This window comes from Pleurodeles waltl, chromosome 9 (genome assembly GCF_031143425.1).
Source record: "Pleurodeles waltl isolate 20211129_DDA chromosome 9, aPleWal1.hap1.20221129, whole genome shotgun sequence".
NCBI classification, from domain to species: domain Eukaryota; kingdom Metazoa; phylum Chordata; class Amphibia; order Caudata; family Salamandridae; genus Pleurodeles; species Pleurodeles waltl.
The window spans coordinates 1,180,559,168-1,180,583,159 of record NC_090448.1 but is presented as its reverse complement, the minus strand read 5'-3'; the positions used below and the strand labels follow the sequence as shown (position 1 = coordinate 1,180,583,159).

At 50.6% G+C, this 23,992-nt stretch overlaps 1 protein-coding gene across 1 annotated transcript in view; it reads right to left on the bottom strand.

The window, feature by feature from the left end:
• Positions 1–471: 471 nt before the first annotated feature.
• The window catches only part of SRP54 (signal recognition particle 54), a 179,025-nt gene continuing 155,504 nt past the window's right edge, over positions 472–23,992 (bottom strand). Inside the window, exons 16-17 of the mRNA XM_069209114.1 lie at positions 3,153–3,250; positions 472–807 (exon numbers count right to left, since the gene is read on the bottom strand). Of these exons, the coding sequence (XP_069065215.1) occupies positions 607–807; positions 3,153–3,250 (299 nt within the window). The 3' untranslated portion in view covers positions 472–606. The remainder of the gene's footprint in view (positions 808–3,152; positions 3,251–23,992) is intronic.

Here is a 23,992-nt window from a genome sequence, read left to right as displayed (position 1 = left end):
AAACGCTTTGAAATAGGAAACGTCTCGTATAAAGCGAAGGCTGAACTAAAGTGTACCAACAACAGTTAGTAAGTGTAGGTGGACGGACCTTTTTCCAGCCAGGAAACCTGGAGGTGAAACATCTGACCAAAATACATTCGAGGTATTAGGTTGTTAACTTTGCAAGACAGTGTTTTATATTAAAATGGTTTGAGGAATCTAGTTGTTAATTCTGTCTCCTTGGATGCATAACGTGTTGTAGGGAAGGAATGGCCTAGATAACAATACATGGGGGGTAGACCAAGCTGCACCCTAAGTCTCGGGCACTGCAAAAGTAAGAAATAAACTGCAAGCGTAAAGGCAAAGAAAGGCCAAAGAGTCGCTCAACATAAAAGGCCTCTCGCTACATCACGGCCTTGAATGCTCACAAACAGACTGACTATTTTACACAGTGCATTCATCGTCAGACCTCTTCCCCAAGCAGCCCCGCGGAAAGGGAGGAGCGTATGCACTCTCAGTCCCTGAACATGGCAGACGAACATCAGTTCTTCATTAAACAAGAGTGGTTACATAACAAGGGAGTCTGTGAGGGGCTTCTAACCGCCAGCGCAGGAGAGCTCCAGTCTACTAGATGGGAACATTGGGCAGGTCGGGCATGCGTCCTGCAGCTGGCGATTCCTCTCCTTCCATCTCGAAGTTGACGTTGACAAAGGAACCAGTGCCTTCGGGCTGCGCAGTACGAGCAGGGTCATGGCTGGACTGGTGCTGTTCTTGAAATCGCCTTTCTGCCTCTTCAGACATCTTGTTCTCCTCTTCCTCCTCCTCCTCCTAATAACACAATAGAGCTTCATGAAACCTAACATATATTAAACACTTTGTATAAAGTCTAAATTGCGGAAGCAGTCTTTCTGTAGAGAATTCTCAGCAAAACCCAACTATGGAGTCAAAGATGAGCAACAGAAGAGTAGACGGGAGGTGGGTGGGTGCTAGACTCTTCCCAAAAGAAAGGGTTCTGCTGCACCTTGCAAAGCTGAAGCTGGATCAGGCAGTGGGTATGAGGGCTTACAGCGCATGGTACAGAGGCTGTGCCAGCACAAACAACAGCCCTGACTAAACTCCCTAAACAGACATAACTTAAGAAAGTGCTAGAGCACAGTGACTATAATCTCATTCCATCAAAGGATCAGAAAAGAAGCGAGCCTACTCAGAGTCCTCTTACTCACTCCCCAACCTCAGAATGATCAGGCTCTGTACACATCTTAGCTGAGGAGGGCTGAGGGCATTCACAGAAGAAAAGCTTCTGTCTCAGGGTCTACAGAGCGTGCTCAAGCGACACAAGCTTCAGTCTGAGGGCCATTAGAGTGCACTCAGCGGAGACAAGCTTCAGTCAGAAAATATTCATGTACACTCAAGGGAAACAAGTTTATTCTGAGAAACTAGCATTGATATGACTCAGAGTTCTACTGGATGTCTTGTGGTCGGGGCCCTATGGAGTGTGCCCCCATTCTGCCTATGTTAGGGCCCTATGGAGTGCACCCCTGTTCTGTCTGTGTCAGGGCCCTATGGAGTGCGCCCCTGTCCTGCCTGTGTCAGGGTCCAATGGTGTGCATCCCTGTCCTGCCTGTATCAGGGCCTTATGGAGTGCACCCCTGTCCTGCCCGTGTCAGGGCCCAATAGTGTGCATCCCTGTCCTGCCTGTATCAGGGCCTTATGGAGTGCACCCCTGTTCTGCATGTGTTAGGGCCCTATGGAGTGCACCGTTGTTCTGCCTATGTCAAGGCCCTATGGAGTGTGCCCTTGTTCTGCTTGTGTCAGGGCCATATGGCGTGCACCCCTGTTCTGCATGTGTCAGGGCCCTATGGAGTGCACCCCTGTCCTACCTACATCAGGGTCCTATGGTGTGCGCCTGTGTTCTGTCTGTGTCAGGGCCCTATGGAGTGTGTCCCTGTTCTGCCTGTGTCAGGGCCTTATGGAGTGCATCCCTGTTCTGCATGTGTCAGGGCCCTATGGAATGCACCCCTGTTCTGCATGTGTCAGGGCCCTATGGAATGCACCCCTGTTCTGCATGTGTCAGGGCCCTATGGAATGCACCCCTGTTCTGCATGTGTCAGGGCCCTATGGAATGCACCCCTGTTCTGCATGTGTCAGGGCCCTATGGAGTGTGCCCCTGTTCTGCTTGTGTCAGGGCCTTATGGAGTGCACCCCTGTTCTGCATGTGTCAGGGCCCTATGGAGTGCGCCCCTGTCCTGCCTACATCAGGGTCCTATGGTGTGCGCCTGTGTTCTGCCTGTGTCAGGGCCCTATGGAGTGTGTACCTGTTATGCCTGTGTCAGGGCCTTATGGAGTGCATCCCTGTTCTGCATGTGTCAGGGCCCTATGGAGTGTGCCCCTGTTCTGCATGTGTCAGGGCCCTATGGAGTGTGCCCCTGTTCTGCATGTGTCAGGGCCCTATGGAGTGTGCCCCTGTTCTGCCTGTGTGAGGGCCCTATGGAGTGCGCCCCTGTCCTGCCTGTGTCCGGTCCTTATGGTGTGCACCCCTGTTGTGCATGTCTTAGGGCCCTATTGAGTGTGCCCCTGCCCTGCCTATGTCAGGGCCCTATGGAGTGCACCCCTGTCCTGCCTGTGTCAGGTCCTTATGGAGTGCACCCATGTTCTGCATGTGTTAGGGCCCTATGGAGTGTGCCCCTGTTCTGCATGTGTCAGGGCCCTATGGAATGTGCCCCAGTTCTGCCTATGTTAGCGCGCTATGGTCCTTTTCTGCCTACACGAGGGAGTTCTTGAAAGCTCCTATATTGCCAGGCACTGTCTACATTCTCTTCCTGTAATGCAGATGCATTCGCTGATGAAAGATGGCCAGTGGATGATTCCAGTGTAGAAAACCGTGCTTCGCAGCACACTGGAAACCTTGCACAAAGAGTTGTGCTGGTGCGCACAGCTCTAGGGACTCCCAGGAGGATAAGGAACTAAAGGTAGTCAGAGGGAATCTTTCTACCTAGGGACTGACGGAGCCTGAGAACAAGACCGATGTGGGGGGGAGGCACAGTAGTCTATGCATATGAGAACCCCCAAAGATGCACACAGAGGAGTATATAAAACCAGGACCACTCAGAGGAAGAAAGGAAATGCATACAGGAGATGACCCCCATGTACATTGGAAAGAAGGAATCACACACCTCTTTCTGCATCCTGTAGTACTCATCAATGGCGTACTGGTACTTAGGCGTGCTGATGCCAAGAACGGAAGCAACCTTCTCCCCAAGGAAATCACACACTAGGAAAAAGGAAAGATGATTTACACACAAAACAATAGTAAGGAATCACTGGTGTAACTTTAGTCCCGGTTCTCATACAGGACATAACCATGTGGCCAGTAGGCAGTCGAAAGAGGAGTGTTCCAGGTTATGATAACAGAGTACTGGAACAGCAGGATAGGTGAAAGTCTGACCAGGCTCGCCAAGGGCGGGCTGTGTTCTGGAGTCTGGATAGGTGGTACCTCCAGCAGATAGGCTGCATGAAGCTGATAGTCTTCAATGTGTTAGGGTGCACTAGTCTAGGCCTCAAGCTAGCTCCACCTGAAGTGATCCTATACATGCTGAATGCTGAAACCTCTTTTGGATTAGATCAGAGGGCAATGCTTCGCTTTGCTGACATTTGTTGGAGACTCAATGTGTAGTATGACTGAACACAAACAAAGGATAAACTAGGTCCAGGTGGTCTAAATCTAAAAGGAAATAAAGTTTAATGGCATCATCTTTCTGTAAAAACATTAAAGAACATACGTAGGGACCTTTAAATTGTTTATGTCTCTTATTTACAAGTGAAGACAGAATGTCCCAAAGTTGAAGTTAAGATACAAAGTGAAGAAATTCCCAACTGCAGCTTTAAGAAGCCTCTCTATCCTGTAGTAGGAATGTTCAGGCTCTCCGCAACTGGACTCCACTGTACACTGTGATGTGAGACCAGACTTCACAAAACACTAGGACTGACCTGAGACTGGACTGCTCTGTACACTGGGACCTGAGACCGGACTTCACGAAACACTAGTACTGACCCGAGACTGAACTGCACTGAACACTGGGACCTGACACCAGACTTCATGAAACACTAGGACTGACCTGAGACTGGACTGCTCTGTACACTTGGACCTGAGACCAGACTTCACGAAACACTAGGACTGACCCGAGACTGGACTGCTCTGTACACTGGGACATGAGACCGGACTTCACGAAACACTAGTACTGACCCGAGACTGAACTGCACTGAACACTGGGACCTGAGACCAGACTTCACAAAACACTAGGACTGACCCGAGACTGGACTGCTCTGTACACTGGGACCTGAGACTGGACTTCATGAAACACTAGTACTGACCCGAGACTGGACTGTGCTGTACACTGGGACCTGAGACTGGACTTCACGAAACACTAGGACTGACCCGAGACTGGACTGCACTGAACACCAGGACCTGAGACTGGACTTCACGAAACACTAGGACTGACCCGAGGCTGGACTGCACTGAACACTGGGACCTGAGACCAGACTTCACGAAACACTAGGACTGACCCGAGACTGGACTGCTCTGTACACTGGGACCTGAGACTGGACTTCATGAAACACTAGTACTGACCCGAGACTGGACTGCACTGAACACCAGGACCTGAGACTGGACTTCACGAAACACTAGGACTGACCAGAGACTGGACTGCACTTAACACCAGGACCTGAGACTGGACTTCACGAAACACTAGGACTGACCCGAGACTGGACTGCACTGAACACTGGGACCTGAGACCGGACTTCACGAAACACTAGGACTGACCCGAGACTGGACTCCACTGAACACTGGGACCTGAGACCGGACTTCACGAAACACTAGGACTGACCCGAGACTGGACTGCACTGTACACTGGGACCTGAGACCAGACTTCACGAAACACTAGGACTGACCCGAGACTGGACTGCTCTGTACACTGGGACCTGAGACCGGACTTCACGAAACACTAGGACTGACCCGAGACTGGACTGCTCTGTACATTGGGACCTGAGACCGGACTTCACAAAACACTAGGACCGACCCGAGACTGAACTGCTCTGTACACTGGGACCTGAGACCGGACTTCACGAAACACTAGGACTGACCCGAGACTGAACTGCACTGTACACTAGGACCTGAGATCGGACTTCACAAAACAGTAGGACTGACCCGAGACTGGTTTGTTCTCTACAACGGGACCTGAGACCGGACTACATGAAACACTAGGACTGACCCGAGACTAGACTGCTCTGTACAATGGGACCTGAGACCGGACTTCATGAAACACTAGTACTGACCCGAGACTGGACTGCTCTGTACACTGGGACCTGAGACCGGACTTCACGAAACACTAGGACTGACCCGAGACTGGACTGCTCTGTACACTGGGACCTGAGACCGGACTTCACAAAACACTAGGACCGACCCAAGACTGAACTGCTCTGTACACTGGGACCTGAGACTGGACTTCATGAAACACTAGGACTGACCCGAGACTGGACTGCACTGTACACTGGGGCTTGAGACCGGACTTCATGAAACACTAGTACTGACCCGAGACTGGACTGCTCTGTACACTGGGACCTGAGACTGGACTCCACGAAACAATAAGACTGACCCGAGACTGGACTGCTCTGTACATTGGGACCTGAGACCGGACTTCACGAAACACTAGGACTGACCCGAGACTGGACTGCTCTGTACACTGGGACCTGAGACCGGGCTTCACGAAACACTAGGACTGACCCGAGACTGGACTGCTCTGTACACTGGGACCTGAGACTGAACTTGACGAAACACTAGGACTGACCCGAGACTGGACCGCTCTGTACACTGGGACCTGAGACTGAACTTCACAAAAGACTAGGACTGACCAGAGACTGGACTGCTCTGTACACTGGGACCTGAGACTGGACTTCATGAAACACTAGTACTGACCCGAGACTGGACTGCTCTGTACACTGGGACCTGAGACTGGACTTCACGAAACACTAGGAGTGACCCGAGACTGGACTGCACTGAACACCGGGACCTGAGACTGAACTTCACGAAACACTAGGACTGACCCGAGACTGGACTGCTCTGTACACTGGGAGCTGAGACTGAACTTCACGAAACACTAGGAATGACCCGAGACTGAACTGCTCTGTACACTGGGACCTGAGACCGGACTTCACGAAACACTAGGACTGACCCGAGACTGGACTGCACTGTACACTAGGACCTGAGACCGGACTTCACAAAACAGTAGGACTGACCAGAGACTGGACTGTTCTCTACACCGGGACCTGAGACCGGACTTCATGAAACACTAGGACTGACCCGAGACTGGACTGCTCTGTACACTGGGACCCGAGACTGGACTCCACGAAACACTAGGACTGACCCGAGACTGGACTGCTCTGTACACTGGGACCTGAGACTGGACTTCACGAAACACTAGGACTGACCCGAGACTGGACTGCTCTGTACACTGGGACCTGTGACTGGACTTCACGAAACACTAGGACTGACCCGAGACTGGAGTGTGCTGTACACTGGGACCTGAGACTGGACTTCACGAAACACTAGGACTGACCCGAGACTGGAGTGCTCTGTACACTGGGACCTGAGACTGGACTTCACGAAACACTAGGACTGACCCGAGACTGGACTGCTCTGTACACTGGGACCTGAGACTGGACTTCACGAAACACTAGGACTGACCCGAGACTGGACTGCACTGAACACCGGGACCTGAGACTGGACTTCACGAAACACTAGGACTGACCCGAGACTGGACTGCTCTGTACACTGGGACCTGAGACTGAACTTCACGAAACACTAGGACTGACCCGAGACTGGACTGCACTGAACACCGGGACCTGAGACCGGACTTCACGAAACACTAGGACTGACCCGAGACTGGACTCCACTGTACCCTGGGACCTGAGACCGGACTTCACGAAACACTAGGACTGACCCGAGACTGGACTGCACTGAACACTGGGACCTGAGACCGGACTTCACAAAACACTAGGACTGACCCGAGACTGGACTGCTCTGTACACTGGGACCTGAGACCAGACTTCACGAAACACTAGGACTGACCCGAGACTGGACTGCTCTGTACACTGGGACCTGAGACCGGACTTCACGAAACACTAGGACTGACCCGAGACTGGACTGCTCTGTACACTGGGACCTGAGACTGAACTTCACGAAAGACTAGGACTGACCCGAGACTGGACTGCTCTGTACACTGGGACCTGAGACTGGACTTCATGAAACACTAGTACTGACCCGAGACTGGACTGCTCTGTACACTGGGACCTGAGACTGGACTTCATGAAACACTAGGACTGACCCGAGACTGGACTGCACTGAACACCAGGACCTGAGACTGGACTCCACGAAACACTAGGACTGACCCGAGACTGGACTGCTCTGTACACTGGGACCTGAGACTGGACTTCACGAAACACTAGGACTGACCCGAGACTGGACTGCTCTGTACACTGGGACCTGTGACTGGACTTCACGAAACACTAGGACTGACCCGAGACTGGACTGTGCTGTACACTGGGACCTGAGACTGGACTTCACGAAACACTAGGACTGACCCGAGACTGGAGTGCTCTGTACACTGGGACCTGAGACTGGACTTCACGAAACACTAGGACTGACCGGAGACTGGACTGCACTGAACACCGGGACCTGAGACTGGACTTCACGAAACACTAGGACTGACCCGAGACTGGACTGCTCTGTACACTGGGACCTGAGACTGAACTTACCGAAACACTAGGACAGACCCGAGACTGGACTGCACTGAACACCGGGACCTGAGACCGGACTTCACGAAACACTAGGACTGACCTGAGACTGGACTCCACTGTACACTGGGACCTGAGACCGGACTTCACGAAACACTAGGACTGACCCGAGACTGGACTGCACTGAACACTGGGACCTGAGACCGGAATTCACAAAACACTAGGACTGACCCGAGACTGGACTGCTCTGTACACTGGGACCTGAGACCAGACTTCACGAAACACTAGGACTGACCCGAGACTGGACTGCTCTGTACACTGGGACCTGAGACCGGACTTCACGAAACACTAGGACTGACCCGAGACTGGACTGCTCTGTACACTGGGACCTGAGACTGAACTTCACGAAAGACTAGGACTGACCCGAGACTGGACTGCTCTGTAGACTGGGACCTGAGACCTGAGACCGGACTTCATGAAACACTAGTACTGACCCGAGACTGGACTGCTCTGTACACTGGAACCTGAGACTGGACTCCACGAAACACTAAGACTGACCCGAGACTGGACTGCACTGAACACCGGGACCTGAGACCGGACTTCACGAAACACTAGGACTGACCCGAGACTGGACTGCTCTGTACACTGGGACCTGAGACCGGACTTCACGAAACACTAGGACTGACCTGAGACTGGACTGCTCTGTACATTGGGACCTGAGACCGGACTTCACAAAACACTAGGACCGACCCGAGACTGAACTGCTCTGTACACTGGCACCTGAGACCGGACTTCACGAAACACTAGGACTGACCCGAGACTGAACTGCACTGTACACTAGGACCTAAGATCGGACTTCACAAAACAGTAGGACTGACCCGAGACTGGTTTGTTCTCTACAACGGGACCTGAGACCGGACTTCATGAAACACTAGGACTGACCCGAGACTAGACTGCTCTGTACACTGGGACCTGAGACCGGACTTCAGGAAACACTAGTACTGACCCGAGACTGGACTGCTCTGTACACTGGGACCTGAGACTGGACTCCACGAAACACTAGGACTGACCCGAGACTGGACTGCTCTGTACACTGGGACCTGAGACTGGACTTCACGAAACACTAGGACTGATCCGAGACTGGACTGCTCTGTACACTGGGACCTGTGACTGGACTTCACGAAACACTAGGACTGACCCGAGACTGGACTGTGCTGTACACTGGGACCTGAGACTGGACTTCACGAAACACTAGGACTGACCCGAGACTGGAGTGCTCTGTACACTGGGACCTGAGACTGGACTTCACAAAACACTAGGACTGACCCGAGACTGGACTGCTTTGTACACTAGGGCCTGAGACCGGACTTCACGAAACACTAGGACTGACCTGAGACTGGACTGCTCTGTACACTGGGACCTGAGACCGGACTTCACGAAACACTAGGACTGACCTGAGACTGGACTGCTCTATACACTAGGACCTGAGACCGGACTTCACGAAACACTAGGACTGACCCGAGACCGGACTGCTTTGTACACTGGGACCGGACTTCACGAAACACTAGGACTGACCCGAGACTGGACTGCTCTGTACACTGGGACCTGAGACTGAACTTCACGAAACACTAGGACTGACCCGAGACTGGACTGCACTGAACACCGGGACCTGAGACCGGACTTCACGAAACACTAGGACTGACCCAAGACTGGACTCCACTGTACACTGGGACCTGAGACCGGACTTCACAAAACACTAGGACTGACCCGAGACTGGACTGCACTGAACACTGGGACCTGAGACCAGACTTCACGAAACACTAGGACTGACCCGAGACTGGACTGCTCTGTACACTGGGACCTGAGACCAGACTTCACGAAACACTAGGACTGACCCGAGACTGGACTGCTCTGTACACTGGGACCTGAGACTGAACTTCACGAAAGACTAGGACTGACCCGAGACTGGACTGCTCTGTACACTGGGACCTGAGACTGGACTTCATGAAACACTAGTACTGACCCGAGACTGGACTGCTCTGTACACTGGGACCTGAGACTGGACTTCACGAAACACTAGGACTGACCCGAGACTGGACTGCACTGAACACCGGGACCTGAGACTGGACTTCACGAAACACTAGGACTGACCCGAGACTGGACTGCTCTGTACACTAGGACCTGAGACTGAACTTCACGAAACACTGGGACTGACCCGAGACTGGACTGCACTGTAGACTGGGACCTGAGACCGGACTTCATGAAACACTAGTACTGACCCGAGACTGGACTGCTCTGTACACTGGGACCTGAGACTGGACTCCACGAAACACTAAGACTGACCCGAGACTGGACTGCACTGAACACCGGGACCTGAGACCGGACTTCACGAAACACTAGGACTGACCCGAGACTGGACTGCTCTGTACACTGGGACCTGAGACCGGACTTCACGAAACACTAGGACTGACCCGAGACTGGACTGCTCTGTACATTGGGACCTGAGACCGGACTTCACAAAACACTAGGACCGACCCGAGACTGAACTGCTCTGTACACTGGGACCTGAGACCGGACTTCACGAAACACTAGGACTGACCCGAGACTGAACTGCACTGTACACTAGGACCTGAGATCGGACTTCACAAAACAGTAGGACTGACCCGAGACTGGTTTGTTCTCTACAACGGGACCTGAGACCGGACTTCATGAAACACTAGGACTGACCCGAGACTAGACTGCTCTGTACACTGGGACCTGAGACCGGACTTCAGTAAACACTAGTACTGACCCGAGACTGGACTGCTCTGTACACTGGGACCTGAGACTGGACTCCACGAAACACTAGGACTGACCCGAGACTGGACTGCTCTGTACACTGGGACCTGAGACTGGACTTCACGAAACACTAGAACTGACCCGAGACTGGACTGCTCTGTACACTGGGACCTGTGACTGGACTTCACGAAACACTAGGACTGACCCGAGACTGGACTGTGCTGTACACTGGGACCTGAGACTGGACTTCACGAAACACTAGGACTGACCTGATACTGGAGTACTCTGTACACTGGGACCTGAGACTGGACTTCACAAAACACTAGGACTGACCCGAGACTGGACTGCTTTGTACACTAGGGCCTGAGACCGGACTTCACGAAACACTAGGACTGACCTGAGACTGGACTGCTCTGTACACTGGGACCTGAGACCGGACTTCACGAAACACTAGGACTGACCTGAGACTGGATTGCTCTGTACACTAGGACCTGAGACCGGACTTCACGAAACACTAGGACTGACCCGAGACCGGACTGCTCTGTACACTGGGACCGGAGACCGGACTTCACGAAACACTAGGACTGACTCGAGACTGGACTGCTCTGTACACTGGGACCTGAGACCGGACTTCATGAAACACTAGTACTGACCCGAGACTGGACTCCACTGTACACTGGGACCTGAGACCGGACTTCACGAAACACTAGGACTGACCTGAGACTGCTCTGTACACTGGGACCTGAGACCGGACTTCACGAAACACTAGGACTGACCCGAGACTGGACTGTTCTGTACACTAGGACCTGAGACCGGACTTCACGAAACACTAGGACTGACCCGAGACTGGACTGCTCTGTACACTGGGACCTGAGACCGGACTTCACAAAACACTAGGACTGACCCAAGACTGGACTGCACTGTACACTGGGACCTGAGACCGGACTTCACGAAACACTAGGACTGACCCGAGACTGGACTGCTCTGAACACTGGGACCTGAGACCGGACTTCACGAAACCCTAGGACTGATCCGAGACTGGACTCCACTGTACACTGGGACCTGAGACTGGACTTCACGAAACACTAGGACTTACCCGAGACTGGACTGCACTGAACACTGGGACCTGAGACCGGACTTCACGAAACACTAGGACTGACCCGAGACTGGACTGCTCTGTACACTGGGACCTGACACTGGACTTCACGAAACACTAGGACTGACTCGAGACTGGACTGTTCTGTACACTGGGACCTGAGACTGGACTTCACGAAACACTAGGACTGACCCGAGACTGGACTGCACTGTACACTGGGACCAGAGCCTACGACTGGACACCCGGATGTCAGAGGAGACTGGATGCCAGAGGGGGCTCTGGGACCTCCGATTGGCCTTGAAAGGGGACACCTGGACTTGCAACGTTACTTGAGAGGGTACAGAAGGGCAGCAACGTCTAAATTGTTTTTGTGGTCGCCGACTCTACAGAGGTGACTGAATTAGTGATTGTGTTTGTATTAAGTGTCCTTCCCCCATTTTGTGACATGTAATGAAACAAAATCTGACAAAATGTGACACTTCTGTAATGAAAATGTTACTTACCCTGTAAGCATCTGTTTGTGCCATTTAGTGCTGTAGATTCACATGCTGTGCATGCAGGGGCATAGCTTGGTCAGTGGGGGGGTGGGGGGCGTGAGCTTCAGATTTCCAGACAATCAGGCTAGCATATAATGTTTAAGTACTTTATACGACATGCAGGGTGCATGAGAGAGGTTTAAAGGGCAGTGGAAAGGGTGAGGATGTGGTTGCTAGGAGCACTAAGACAGAAAAAACAATAATTTGTAAAATGACCTACAGTTTTGAAGACTTAAAACAGAGAGGGAGACTATATGTGTGCATTTTTGTCTGTGTGTATGTAAAACTTCCTTGTGAAACCTGACAGACATCTCACCATACCCCACTGCGAGCACCTGTACACAACTATTTATCAGAAAATACATTTATTAGGGGGGTGTAAGACCCCATACAAAACCCCCTGAAGATACGGCCCTGTGTGTCTACTCCTGCAATCTAGTTTTGGGTTCAGGCATGTGCAACTTGTTTTTCTTCGAAGAAGTATTCAAGTCACGAGGCATAGTGACTCCAAATGCACATGGGCTCCATTCTTAGATTGTTTTTCCTGAACGGCGGGTGAAGCTGGTGTGTAGGGAGACCGAAGATGACAACCATGCAAAGAAGGAAGTAGAAACAGTATCTGCAACATCTAAATGCTTACGTGGAGGAGGGAGGGAGCATGTGAATCTACAGCACTACATGCCTCAAACAGATGCTTACATGGTAAGTAACTTTTTCCATTTGTGACATGTGTAGTTGTAGATACACATGCTGTGCATAGATTATAAGTCAGTTCTCCCTTAAGCAGTGGCCAGTCAGAGGATTTTGCATAAGACCTAAAAAGTGTACATAGGACAGGTTAGCCAGCGTTAAGGAGCGTCGCCCCCTGGCCAAGAGCCAGGAGATGAAAAGTGAAACCATAGTTCCATTATCGTTTCATTTTTCATCTGCTGGCTCAGCCAGCAGTACAGGGAGGGGCGATCCGAGGTGGGATGAGGCCAGCCAAACACATATGCGCACTTAGGTTTCAACCGGGCTGGAGAAAGTGCCCAGGACAGTGTCTGAGAGGCAGTCACTGCCGCTCAGACCAATCCTGATGCTGCTCTCATGCTATGTTTAGCATGAAAGCAGTGGCAGGATTGCTGGGGAGCCTGTGCTGGTGTCCCAGTGAATGCTGGGACACCACATATAGGGAAGAGGAGCATGAGGCTGCAGGAGACAGAGGTAAGGTACTTTTTAAAAAAATATATCTGCCCCTCCATCGCCGTCTCTGTTCCCCACCTACCCTTGAGATGTGTGGTGGCCGCTGCTGTAACCAACGTGCTATTCCTGCTTTGGAGAGAGCACAGCCCTTATTGGTTTGTCAAAAGAGACAAAGAGCTACTATTCCTTATGGAAGGGGTTTTCCACTGTTAATGTAATACATAAGGGCTCTTTAATATCTGGTGTCTGAACAGCCATCTCTGCTATGGACTCTGGGCGAGGGAAGAATCCTGGGAGTTCAATTGAGGAGACCACCTTGGGTAGAAATTTGGCATTTGCCCTAAGGACAAGTCCATTGGTATGAACTTGAAAGAAGGGTTCTTCTAGTGTAAAAGCCTGGAGCTCACTCACTTGCCTATTGAAGTGACTGCTACTAGGAAAGTTAATTTCCAGGAAAGGAATTGTAGAGGGCATGAGTGAAGTGGTTCAAAAGGAGAGTCCGTATCTTTGGTGAGCACTATATTGAGATTCCAGTCGTGGGCAGGAGGCACCCTGGGTGGGATGACTCTTAAGCCCTTCCATAAATATTTTAATAACTAGAACCTGAACAGTGAGATGTGTTCTCTGTTCTGAAGGTAAGCAGCAACAGCAGCTAAATTAAGTCTAACGGCGGTCTTACCGAGGCCTGATTGCTGCAAGTGAAGCAGGCAACACACAATGTCTTGGACTGCTGCCTGCTTAGGAATACATGGTGCACTAATCTTTTCCATTTGGTTGAATAGCAGGCTCTCATTGAAGGTCTGCGGGCCTACCTCAATCCAGTCATAAACTCTGGGGGCGGGTTGAGGTAGCCAAATTCTAAGACCTTAGGAGCCAAATCATAAGATTTAGCTTCTTGGGGTTCATGTGTGTAAGCATGCAGCAGCTCTGCGTGAGATCTGGCCTGCTGGGCATCTTCTCATGAGGCACTAGAAAAAGGTCTGCAAGGGAGCAGGAGGGTGGGGAACAAGGGCTGTCTGGCCCAGGTGGGGTCCACCACGATGAGAGTGAGGGATATTTGCTGAAGCTTGAGGACCACCAACTGAGTAAGTGGGAGAAGCAGGAAAGCGTGACCAGTTCACCAATAATCATTGCCCAGGGACAGTGGGTGTGGGTATCTGGAGGTGAAGATTGGGCATTTTGCATTTTCAGCAGTGGCAAGCCGGTCTATGTTGGGGAACCCCCACTGATTGAAGTACAGGAGTAGGACTTGTTGGTAGATTTCCCACTCATGGAGTTGTTGCTGCATCCTGCTGCATCCTGCTGACCCATTCTGCAAAATTGTTGTCTACATCCAGTAGCACTCCACCAGAAGAGAGATTCTGTGATTGATTGCTCGCCACCAAATGTTCGGGCTAACGCAGACAACTGTGGAGAGTGAGTGCCCTCCTTCCTTTGTAGGTAGAACATGGAGTTCATGTCTGTGCGAATGAGGACTATCTCTGCTGGATGTGACAGAGGAACAATTTGAGAGCTAGGTGGGCCACCAGAAGCTCTAAGGAGTGGATTTGGAAATCCATTTGATGAGGTGTCCACATGCCCTGAACAGCCAAATCCTGCAAGTGCGCCGCCCCCTGTGAGGGAAGCGTCCATAGTTATGGTTACCTGGGGAACTAGGTCGCAAAATGCCCGGCCTTGCAGCAGGTTGTTGCTGTTCTACCACCACTGAGAGCGACAAGCGCAGCCCCATATTAACTCTACATCCTCCCAATGACCCTGTGATTGTGAACACTGTGCTGATAGGGACTCCTGCAAGGGACACACATGTAACCTGGCATGTGGAACAATAGCAATATAAGAGGCTATCATGCTGAGGAGGTGCATGATCGTCCTGGCCGTTACTTGACAACCTGGCTGGAAAAGAGAGAGCAGTGAATGGAAACCTTGAACCCTTGCTGGGCTGGGGTAGGCTTTCCCAGTGACAGAGTTTAGTGTCGCCCTGAAGAGGGGCTGGGCTTAAAGGGGCTGCAGTTGGGACTTTTCGTACTGATGATAAATCCTAGCATGTATAAGAGGTCTATTGGGGCTTGTGTGTGAGCCAATCACTACTGTTTGGTTTGGTCTTGATCAGTCAGTCATCTGAGGTAAGGGAAGCCATGGATGCGATTCCTCCTGGGATGAACACCTACCACAGCAAGACACTTTGTGAACACCATAGAAGCTGTGGTGACCCATGAAGGGTGGTTTTTGAACTGATAATGCTGGCCCCTTACCATGAAGCTGTGGAACCGACGATGTGCAGGGTGGATGGGCATGTGGAAGCAGGCACCCTTCAGGTCGAGGGCAGTCAAGAACTCACCCTGATGTAGCAGAGGGTTGACATTCTGGGGTGTCACCATGTGGAAGTGCTCTGACAGGATGTACTAATTGCGGGGCCGGAGGTCAAGTATGACCAGTTCTTCACGGGCATTACACTTCCTTGCCACAATGATAAAGTGGCACAAGCTCTGTAGCCCCTTTGTGAAAACGCATCTACATTTCCTCTTGAAGGGGGCACTGATGGTCTGGGGAGAGGGTGATTTGCAGGGAGGGATATTTGGTGGTGAGTTTATGACCTCCAAACAGTAACCCTTGATTATGATCTCAAGGACCCATTGATCTGAGGTGATTTCCACCCACCAGTACAGAAACCCCTGTAGTCTTCCGACCAACGGGTGTGATGTGTTCGGGGAGAAGCGCAAAAGAGTTACTGCTTTGCAGGGGCTGCCCCCTTTGAACGTCTGGATATAGAGTAATTGCCCTTGTAACCCCCTCTGTAGTGGCCCCAGAGAAAGGTCTGCTGCGTTTGCTGTCTTTGGAATGAGGTGGATGCCTCATAAAGGGGGCCTTGGAACCTCAGCAGTAGTGAGATGGATACAAAAAAACACAGGTAGAAGATGTCTGTAGTTCTCTTATGGTCTTTGAGGTATCAGTGTCTTTCTTTATCTTTTTGAGCATCTGGTCATGCTGCTGTCCAAAGGGGTGCTCCCCAGCAAAGGGAGGTTGAGCAGGTATTGCTGGACTTCACATAACCAGGTATATTGCTGATGAAGGGCACTTGAATTTATCTCGCAAGATGCTGTATCAGCAGCATCAAGGACACGCTGAATATTAGTGTTGGAGATGATCCTACCCTGCGCAACAAGTTCTTATCCATCTTGTTGTATTGGTCTGGGAGGTGCTGAAGAAGCTCCTCCATTTCATCTCTGTGTGTCCTATTATACCAAGATAGCAAACCGACAGAACTAGCAATTCACCAATGTGTCACAGACAGGGCACCAACACATTTACCTGTTGAGTTTATCTTCTCACTTTTTCAGTCTGGAGGAGCATTGGCATGCTTGCGGGACGTATGGACAAGGTAGTCCTGTAGAAGTTGCCCATTAATGTACAGTGGGTGGGGTGGGTCACCTAATATTTCTTATTCACCTGGAAGGTGATAATCCTGGCCTTTACAGGCGCCTTAAAGATGCCGGGAGAAGACTTAAACATTCCATGAAGAATGAGGGGGGGGGGGAATTCTGCATGGAGTGCTGGTTGGAGAGAGCGTTTCCAGCAAGAAATCATCATCATAATCCTCTGGCAGTTTATGCATCTCAACCTTATGGTAGGTGAGCACCCTATGGAGGGCCTCGTGGTAGGAGATGATGCCGTCAGGCAAGGAAGGCTTTGTGGGTTACAGGTTGGGATCGATGTCATAATTATCACACGAGTCATCCTGAGTGTGTGGGTCTAAAGATTTGTTCTAAGAATCATGAGGCGATCCTTGAGTGAGACAAAGGATCAGCAAGTGGTGGGTTGGAGGGTGAAGAGGGGCAGGGGAACAGTGGAGAACAAGGCAAAGGGGGAGTAAGGGAATGGCAAGGTGGAGGTAAATGAAAATGAGGCAGATGAGGTGGTGGAATAGTGCCTATGTCATGGCGTTGTGGAATCTTAGAAGCTAGCTCCTTCCTTTTGGAAGGAGTGGAATATCTAGCATTTGGATGAGGCTGAGCAAGGATCCAACCAATCTGTGGGTAGACGAGGATCCACTGCTGCCAGGCATCGAGTGCATCCTGACGGCATTGGAGGATGGGCTGATTTTGATTTCGGAGGTAGAGGAGGATGGCACCTAAGGCACCAAGCATTTTGGTGCTGTAGATGGCTGACGGCACTGAGGTAGATTTCAGCTCTGAGGATCTCAAGTCCAAAGATGGCTTCCATGGTGTCTTTGAAACCGGCACCGAAAGGGCAGTCGGAGCCCAATGATGCGGCTTCAGTACGTGCTTTGGAGCTGGGTGAATGCTGGGTCCAAAGAATGGTGTTGGTGCCTATTATGACCTTCTGGCAGTGGCGGACCAGAAGCCTCCTGTCAGGCTTCTGGGCTCAAGCTCAACCCTCTCTAGGGCGTTCCTTGACCTCCGTTCAGTGCAAGGGATGTTTAGGAGAGGGGTGGTCTTACTCACAGCTACCGTCTTTGGCACTGAGGAGGAGGCAGCTCATCAACTTCAGCTTTGGAAGTGGAGCTCTCTCCTAACGATAAGACCTGGCCCCCTGTGGTAGAAGTCCCCAGCTGTGGCTCAGCTTCGATGTCCTGTGTGCCAAGAGATCTGGAGAGTCGTTGCTATGTTGATCCGCCATGGAGATGGATGCAAGGTCTCAAAGTCAATGGTAGGTAAGATTTTCTCACTACAGAAAGTGAGGCAAGCATCAGAGGAGACCAGGTTGTGCTCTTGGGACAGACAGAGGTTACACACCTAATGGGGGTTTGTCCACGGCTATTTGAAGCAACATTTTTGGCAGTTCCTGAATGGAGCCCTTTCCATCACAAATAGAACATTCTTGGGCATCAAACTGCAGAAAAGGCCCCAGAGGGGCGAAGCTCCAAACATGGCGAAGAGAAGTCTCAGTCATGGAACCGGAAGAGGGTGTGCAACACTTTGAGACGAAGAGAAGACGCAACAATTGTTTACAGTGATGAGTCTAGAAGATCCAAACAGACCCAATGACAACACCACCACGAGGCATTGACACAGAGCTCAGTGAACACGTCTGAACCTGATGGTGGAAAAAAAACAATCTAACAATGGAGCTGATGCCCATGTGCATTACCAGCAATATCTGGAGTCACTTTACCTAGTGTCTCGAAGACTTCTCCGAAGAAAAACAAGTTGCACCCGTCCGAGCCCAACACTAGCTGGCACGAGTATGCACAGCATGTGTATTTACAGCTACACATGACACAAACATTTGATTTATCTATTCTTAATGCAAGTATAGCCTTTCATGTATGCTTGTCACGATGAGAGTGCAAGCAGCCTTGAAAAGACTTGTAATAGAGCAACGCCGTCCAGATGTGCTAGGATCTCTTAGTGCTGTTCCTTTTGCAAGAGTATCCAATCCACCTGTCGGACAGCTAAAACAGTCACAACCAGTTTGCAAAGGTTTTGACGGGATGCGTCGGCTGTGGGGAAATGTCTTGGAGGCATGTAGGCACCATAGGTTAGACTTTGAGCTTTGTGACTTTAATCACCAAACTATTGTGAAAAGATAAAAGAGCAGCACAGTGCAATTTCACGTGGTGAAACATCCACGCGTGTATTTACCAGTAGGCAGACAAAACACAGCAAAGCTTACAGCTAAACCCACTGAGGCAAGCCTTTACTCATTACTGCCGAGCTAAGCACTCCCTTTATACAACTGAACTTACCTGAAAGGGTGGATGTTGCCATGCGGATCATGTAAAACCACAAGTACGGTCCCCAAGTGAGCCTTCCCTGCAAAGAGAGACAGTTATGAGAGCAGACTGGAGGAGAAAGGAAATTAGCAAACACAAGCTACCAGGTCTTGATCAAAACAAACACAATTGTAGTTTCAACATGATTCTGTTGTGACATTCCACTGCACAAAGGGGAACTATGCGCTTAGAAATCACCTTCTGAAAAAAATTACTGTCTACAAAGAAACCATTATTGTGCTTGTGTGTGGAACTAAGACCACCTTCTCTCCCATGTTAAGAGAGTGAATCTCACTGGCTCCACCAGGATCTGAGAACTGCCCAGCCAGTGCAAGAGGAAGACCGGATATGATGGTTTACTTGTAGTATTTATTTAACATGCTGGGCATTATAGTCTGGTATGGCCCTTCCAGCCATTGACAAGCAGACTAAGGGTCAACACTCCTGCAAAATTCATGCCACAGCCATCAGACGCCACAACTTGGTTCAGGCCCTTCTGCCCACTCCAAGGAGCAAGTTAGGGCTCCTGCTCAGTACATGCCACTGTTATTAAGCATCAAGGAGTCTACCTATGACGGTGGTAATTAAGTAAGGAGCTCCTCTAGTGTAGAGCAGATAATCACCATCTACCACCCAAGCTACATCCAAGTTGCTGTGGCCTACATACAAGGGAGACGAAGGCTGGGCTTTTGCAAGAAAGTGCGCACCAACAAATATTATTAGAGCAATGTCCCATTACTTTGAACAATAACTGTTTAGTAAGCAGAAAACCCCAGTAATAAACACACACCATTGTTCGGTGTTCGGAATAGCAGGCACCAGTTGTTGTCTCGTTCACAGAAAAACTGGTTATTCGCTTTGTAGTCAGAGACACAGAGCTACTGATTGTAGGAAGCTGGCCTGGTGTCTGGTGGGTACCTAAGGTACTTACACCTTATACAAGGTCCAGGTATCCCCTATTAGTGAAGTGTAGGCAGTGACTAGAAGACATGCTCTCTAGAGGTAGCTGTGGATGAGCAGCCAAGGCTTATGTAAGAGACATGTAAAGCTCATGCAGTACCACTGTAGTCACATAGCACTTACACACATGAAAGAAAACACTCAGTGTTAAAAAAATAAAGGTACTTCATTTTAGTGACACAATACCAAAAAATACTAGTGAGGCAACTCTCCAATATGAGGTAAGTAACACACCGAATACATACACTAGTTACCAGAAATAGGCATGGAAAGTGATTTTAAAAAGTGCAAATGCAGTTAGACAATAGTGACCCTAGTGGGAGCCCAAACCATATACTAAAAAAAATGGAATGCGAACACAGTACCCCCACCTAGTTAAGTGAAATGTGTAGAGGGGAACTGGGGGTACTAGGAAACCACAAAGGTAAGCACCACAGTGTACCCTAGCGACCGGGAATAAAGGAGTAAGTTACTGGATTTTCCCCCAAACCACCCAAAAGGAAGAAAATGAAGAAAATGCAACACCCAGACACGACTGCAAGAAACCAGCAGAGGATTCCTGAAGAGAAAGACCTGTCGAAAAAAGGGGACCAAGTCCAGAAGTCACAGTGGAGTCCAGGAGGAGCAGGAACTACTACCCACCCAGCTGTAGATGCAGGAGTTAGTCGAAGGTGTTGTGAAGAAGGTCAGCACGGAAGCCCTGGAGTCAGTGAAGAGTTTCTGTGGGATGCAGATGATGTTCCATGCCGGAAAAATTGCAGTAGGGTGTCGGTGCCGGAATTCCACCAACAAGCTTTGGGGGAAGGCAAATGTCACGTTTGGCGAAAAGTGGAGCTGCCGGGGACCAGCAAGGCCCAGGAGGACTCAACCCAGGAGGGAGAGTCAGAGGGTACCCTCAGCGACACAGAGAGCCCAGAGAAGCAAAGGCATCACCCACAGGAGTCCCACAGGATGGGGACACAGGAGTCGCAGAAGATCCCGCACAGCACGACTGAAGAAGGGTCCCACGCTGAAGGAGAACCACGCAGAGGGTTGTGCATTGCAGGAAGAAGTTCTGGGAATGGAGCTACACGCTGCCTGAAGATACCTTGGAGGAGAAGCAAACAAGCCTTGGCAGCTGCAACAGATGCGGTGCACCAGGGTACTGTCCTGCGTGGGAAGGCAAGGGCTTACCTCCACCAAAGTTGGACAGCTGGCACAGAGGACCAAGAGGACTACTCCGGACCACCACCCATGATGCAGGATCCACACAGCTCAGGATGAGAGGAGATCCACGCAGCCAGTCGTCGCTGCAGTACGTGCCTGTGGATGCAGGGGAGTGACTCCTTCACTCCAAGGGGGATTCCTTCTTCCTTCTCGTGCAGGCTGAAGACTTGCTGCCCGGAGAAGATGCACAGCCGTAGAAATACTGCAGAAGCTGGAAGGAGCCGTGAAAACAATGTTGCAAGAAGAGACTTCGTGGATGCAGATTGTCGATTCCTGGAGGGTCCAGTCGCAGTTCCAGTGGCAAGAAGATGAAGTAAGGCTGCAGAGGTTGCTGGAATCTTTCAAGCCGAATCTGAGGACCCACCCAAGAGAGAGACTGTAAATAGCCCTGAAAGGGGGACTGGTCTCCTAGCCAGGTTAACACCTATCAGGGGGGACTCTGACGTCAGCTGCCTGGCCTGGCCACTCCGATGCTCCCAGATGTTCCTGCCAACTCTGGATTCAAGATGGCAGAGCCAAGGGACCCTTGGGAGGAGCTCTAAGCACCACCCCTGGGGTGGTGATGGACAGGGGAAGTGGTCACTCCCCTTTCCATTGTCCAGTTTCTCGCCAGAGCAGGGACTTGAGGTCCCTGAACTGGTGTAGATTGGTTTATGCACGGAGGGCACCAAATGTGCTCTTCAAAGCATACCAGTGGCTTGGGGAGGCTACCATTGCTCTGGGCTAGGAGGGCCTGCCATAGGGGTGACTTATAGTGACCTGGTGCAGTGGCCTATAGTGAAAAAGGGTGCATGTACCCTTTCACACAGGCTGCAATGGCAGGCCTGCAGAACACTTTGCATGGACTCCCCATGGGTGGCATAATACATGCTGCAGCCCATGGGGATCCCCTGGCACCCCAATGCCCTGGGTACCTGTGTACCATATACTAGGGACATACATGGGGGCACCAGTATGCCAAATGTGGGGTGAAAATTGTATCAATTACTAAGTTAGAATAGAGAGAGCATAATCACTGGGGCCCTGGTTAGCAGGATCCGAGTGAACACATTCAAACACACTGACAAACAAGTAAAAAGTGGGGGCAACCATGATAAGAAGAGGCTACTTTTCTACAGGTCTTAACATGTCAATCATTGCATGAAGCAAGTGTCTAGGATCGGAAAGAAGGACGCCATAGTTGCAGCATAAGTGACAAAGCATGGAATCCCAAAAACATTAGTATGGAAACAGCAGCGCCACAAAACCTGGAATGCTCAACCCTTGGATCAGACCCTTGTCTGAGACCAATTCAGGGTAGACATATGGACTCACAGGGTCAATAGCAGGCAGCAGGTCCTTCTTCTGCTCCTCTTCCTCCTCATCGGTGCTGTACTCCTCCATGGTCTCCCCACTGGCGAAATGAATCACCCTGCGTGGCACCTTCTTCTTCCCCACAACCCCCAGCTCAACACTGTCAAACTCTCCTGCCACTCCAGGCTCCATCTAGAGCAGGCAACAGAAAATGTTAAAGAGAAGAATTTAATCATGATAATCATGCCACGACAGCCCTCTAACACCAGGATGAGCATGACCATTCCCCCGACCCTCGTTTAACACCAGGATGCTCATGCCCCGACTCTACTCTGACACTAGGATGGACATGATTAAACCCAATCGTCCCCTAGCACCAGGATGGACATAGTCATGTCCTGAGTCTCCTCACACCAGACCCGCCTCTAACACCTGTATAGACATGAATATGCTCCTATCCTCCTCTAACACCTGCACGGACCTGAATATGCTCGTATCATCCTCTAACACCAGGATGGACATGAATATGCTTATATCCTCCTCTAACACATGGATGGACATGAATATGCTCATATCCTCCTCTAACACCAAGATGGACATGAATATGCTTGTATCCTCCTCTAACACCTGGATGGACAGGAATATGCTCCTATCCTCCTCTAACACCTCGATGGACATGAATATGCTTGTATCCTCCTCTAACACCAAGATGGACATGAATATGCTTGTATCCTCCTCTAACACCTGGATGGACATGAATATGCTCCAATCCTCCTCTAACACCAAGGTGGACATGAATATGCTTGTATCCTCCTCTAACACCAGGATGGACATGAATATGCTCCTATCCTCCTCTAACAACAAGATGGACATGAATATGCTCCTCTCCTCCTCTAACATCAGGATGGGCATGATCAGACCCCGACTCTCCTCTAACACCAGGATGGACATGAATATGCTCGTATCCTCCTCTAACACCAGGATAGACATGAATATGCTCCTATCCTCCTCTAACACCAGGATGGACATGAATATGCTCCTATCCTCCTCTAACACCAAGATGGACATGAATATGCTCCTATCCTCCTCTAACACCAGTATGGACATGAATATGCTCCTATCCTCCTCTAACATCAGGATGGACATGATCAGACCCCGACTCTCCTCTAACATCAGGATGGACGTAATCAGACCCCGACTCTCCTCTAACATCAGGATGGACATGAATATGCTCCTATCCTCCTCTAACACCAAGATGGACATGAATATGCTCCTATCCTCCTCTAACACCAGTATGGACATGAATATGCTCCTATCCTCCTCTATCATCAGGATGGACATGATCAGACCCCGACTCTCCTCTAACATCAGGATGGACATAATCAGACCCGACTCTCCTCTAACATCAGGATGGACATGAATATGCTCCTATCCTCCTCT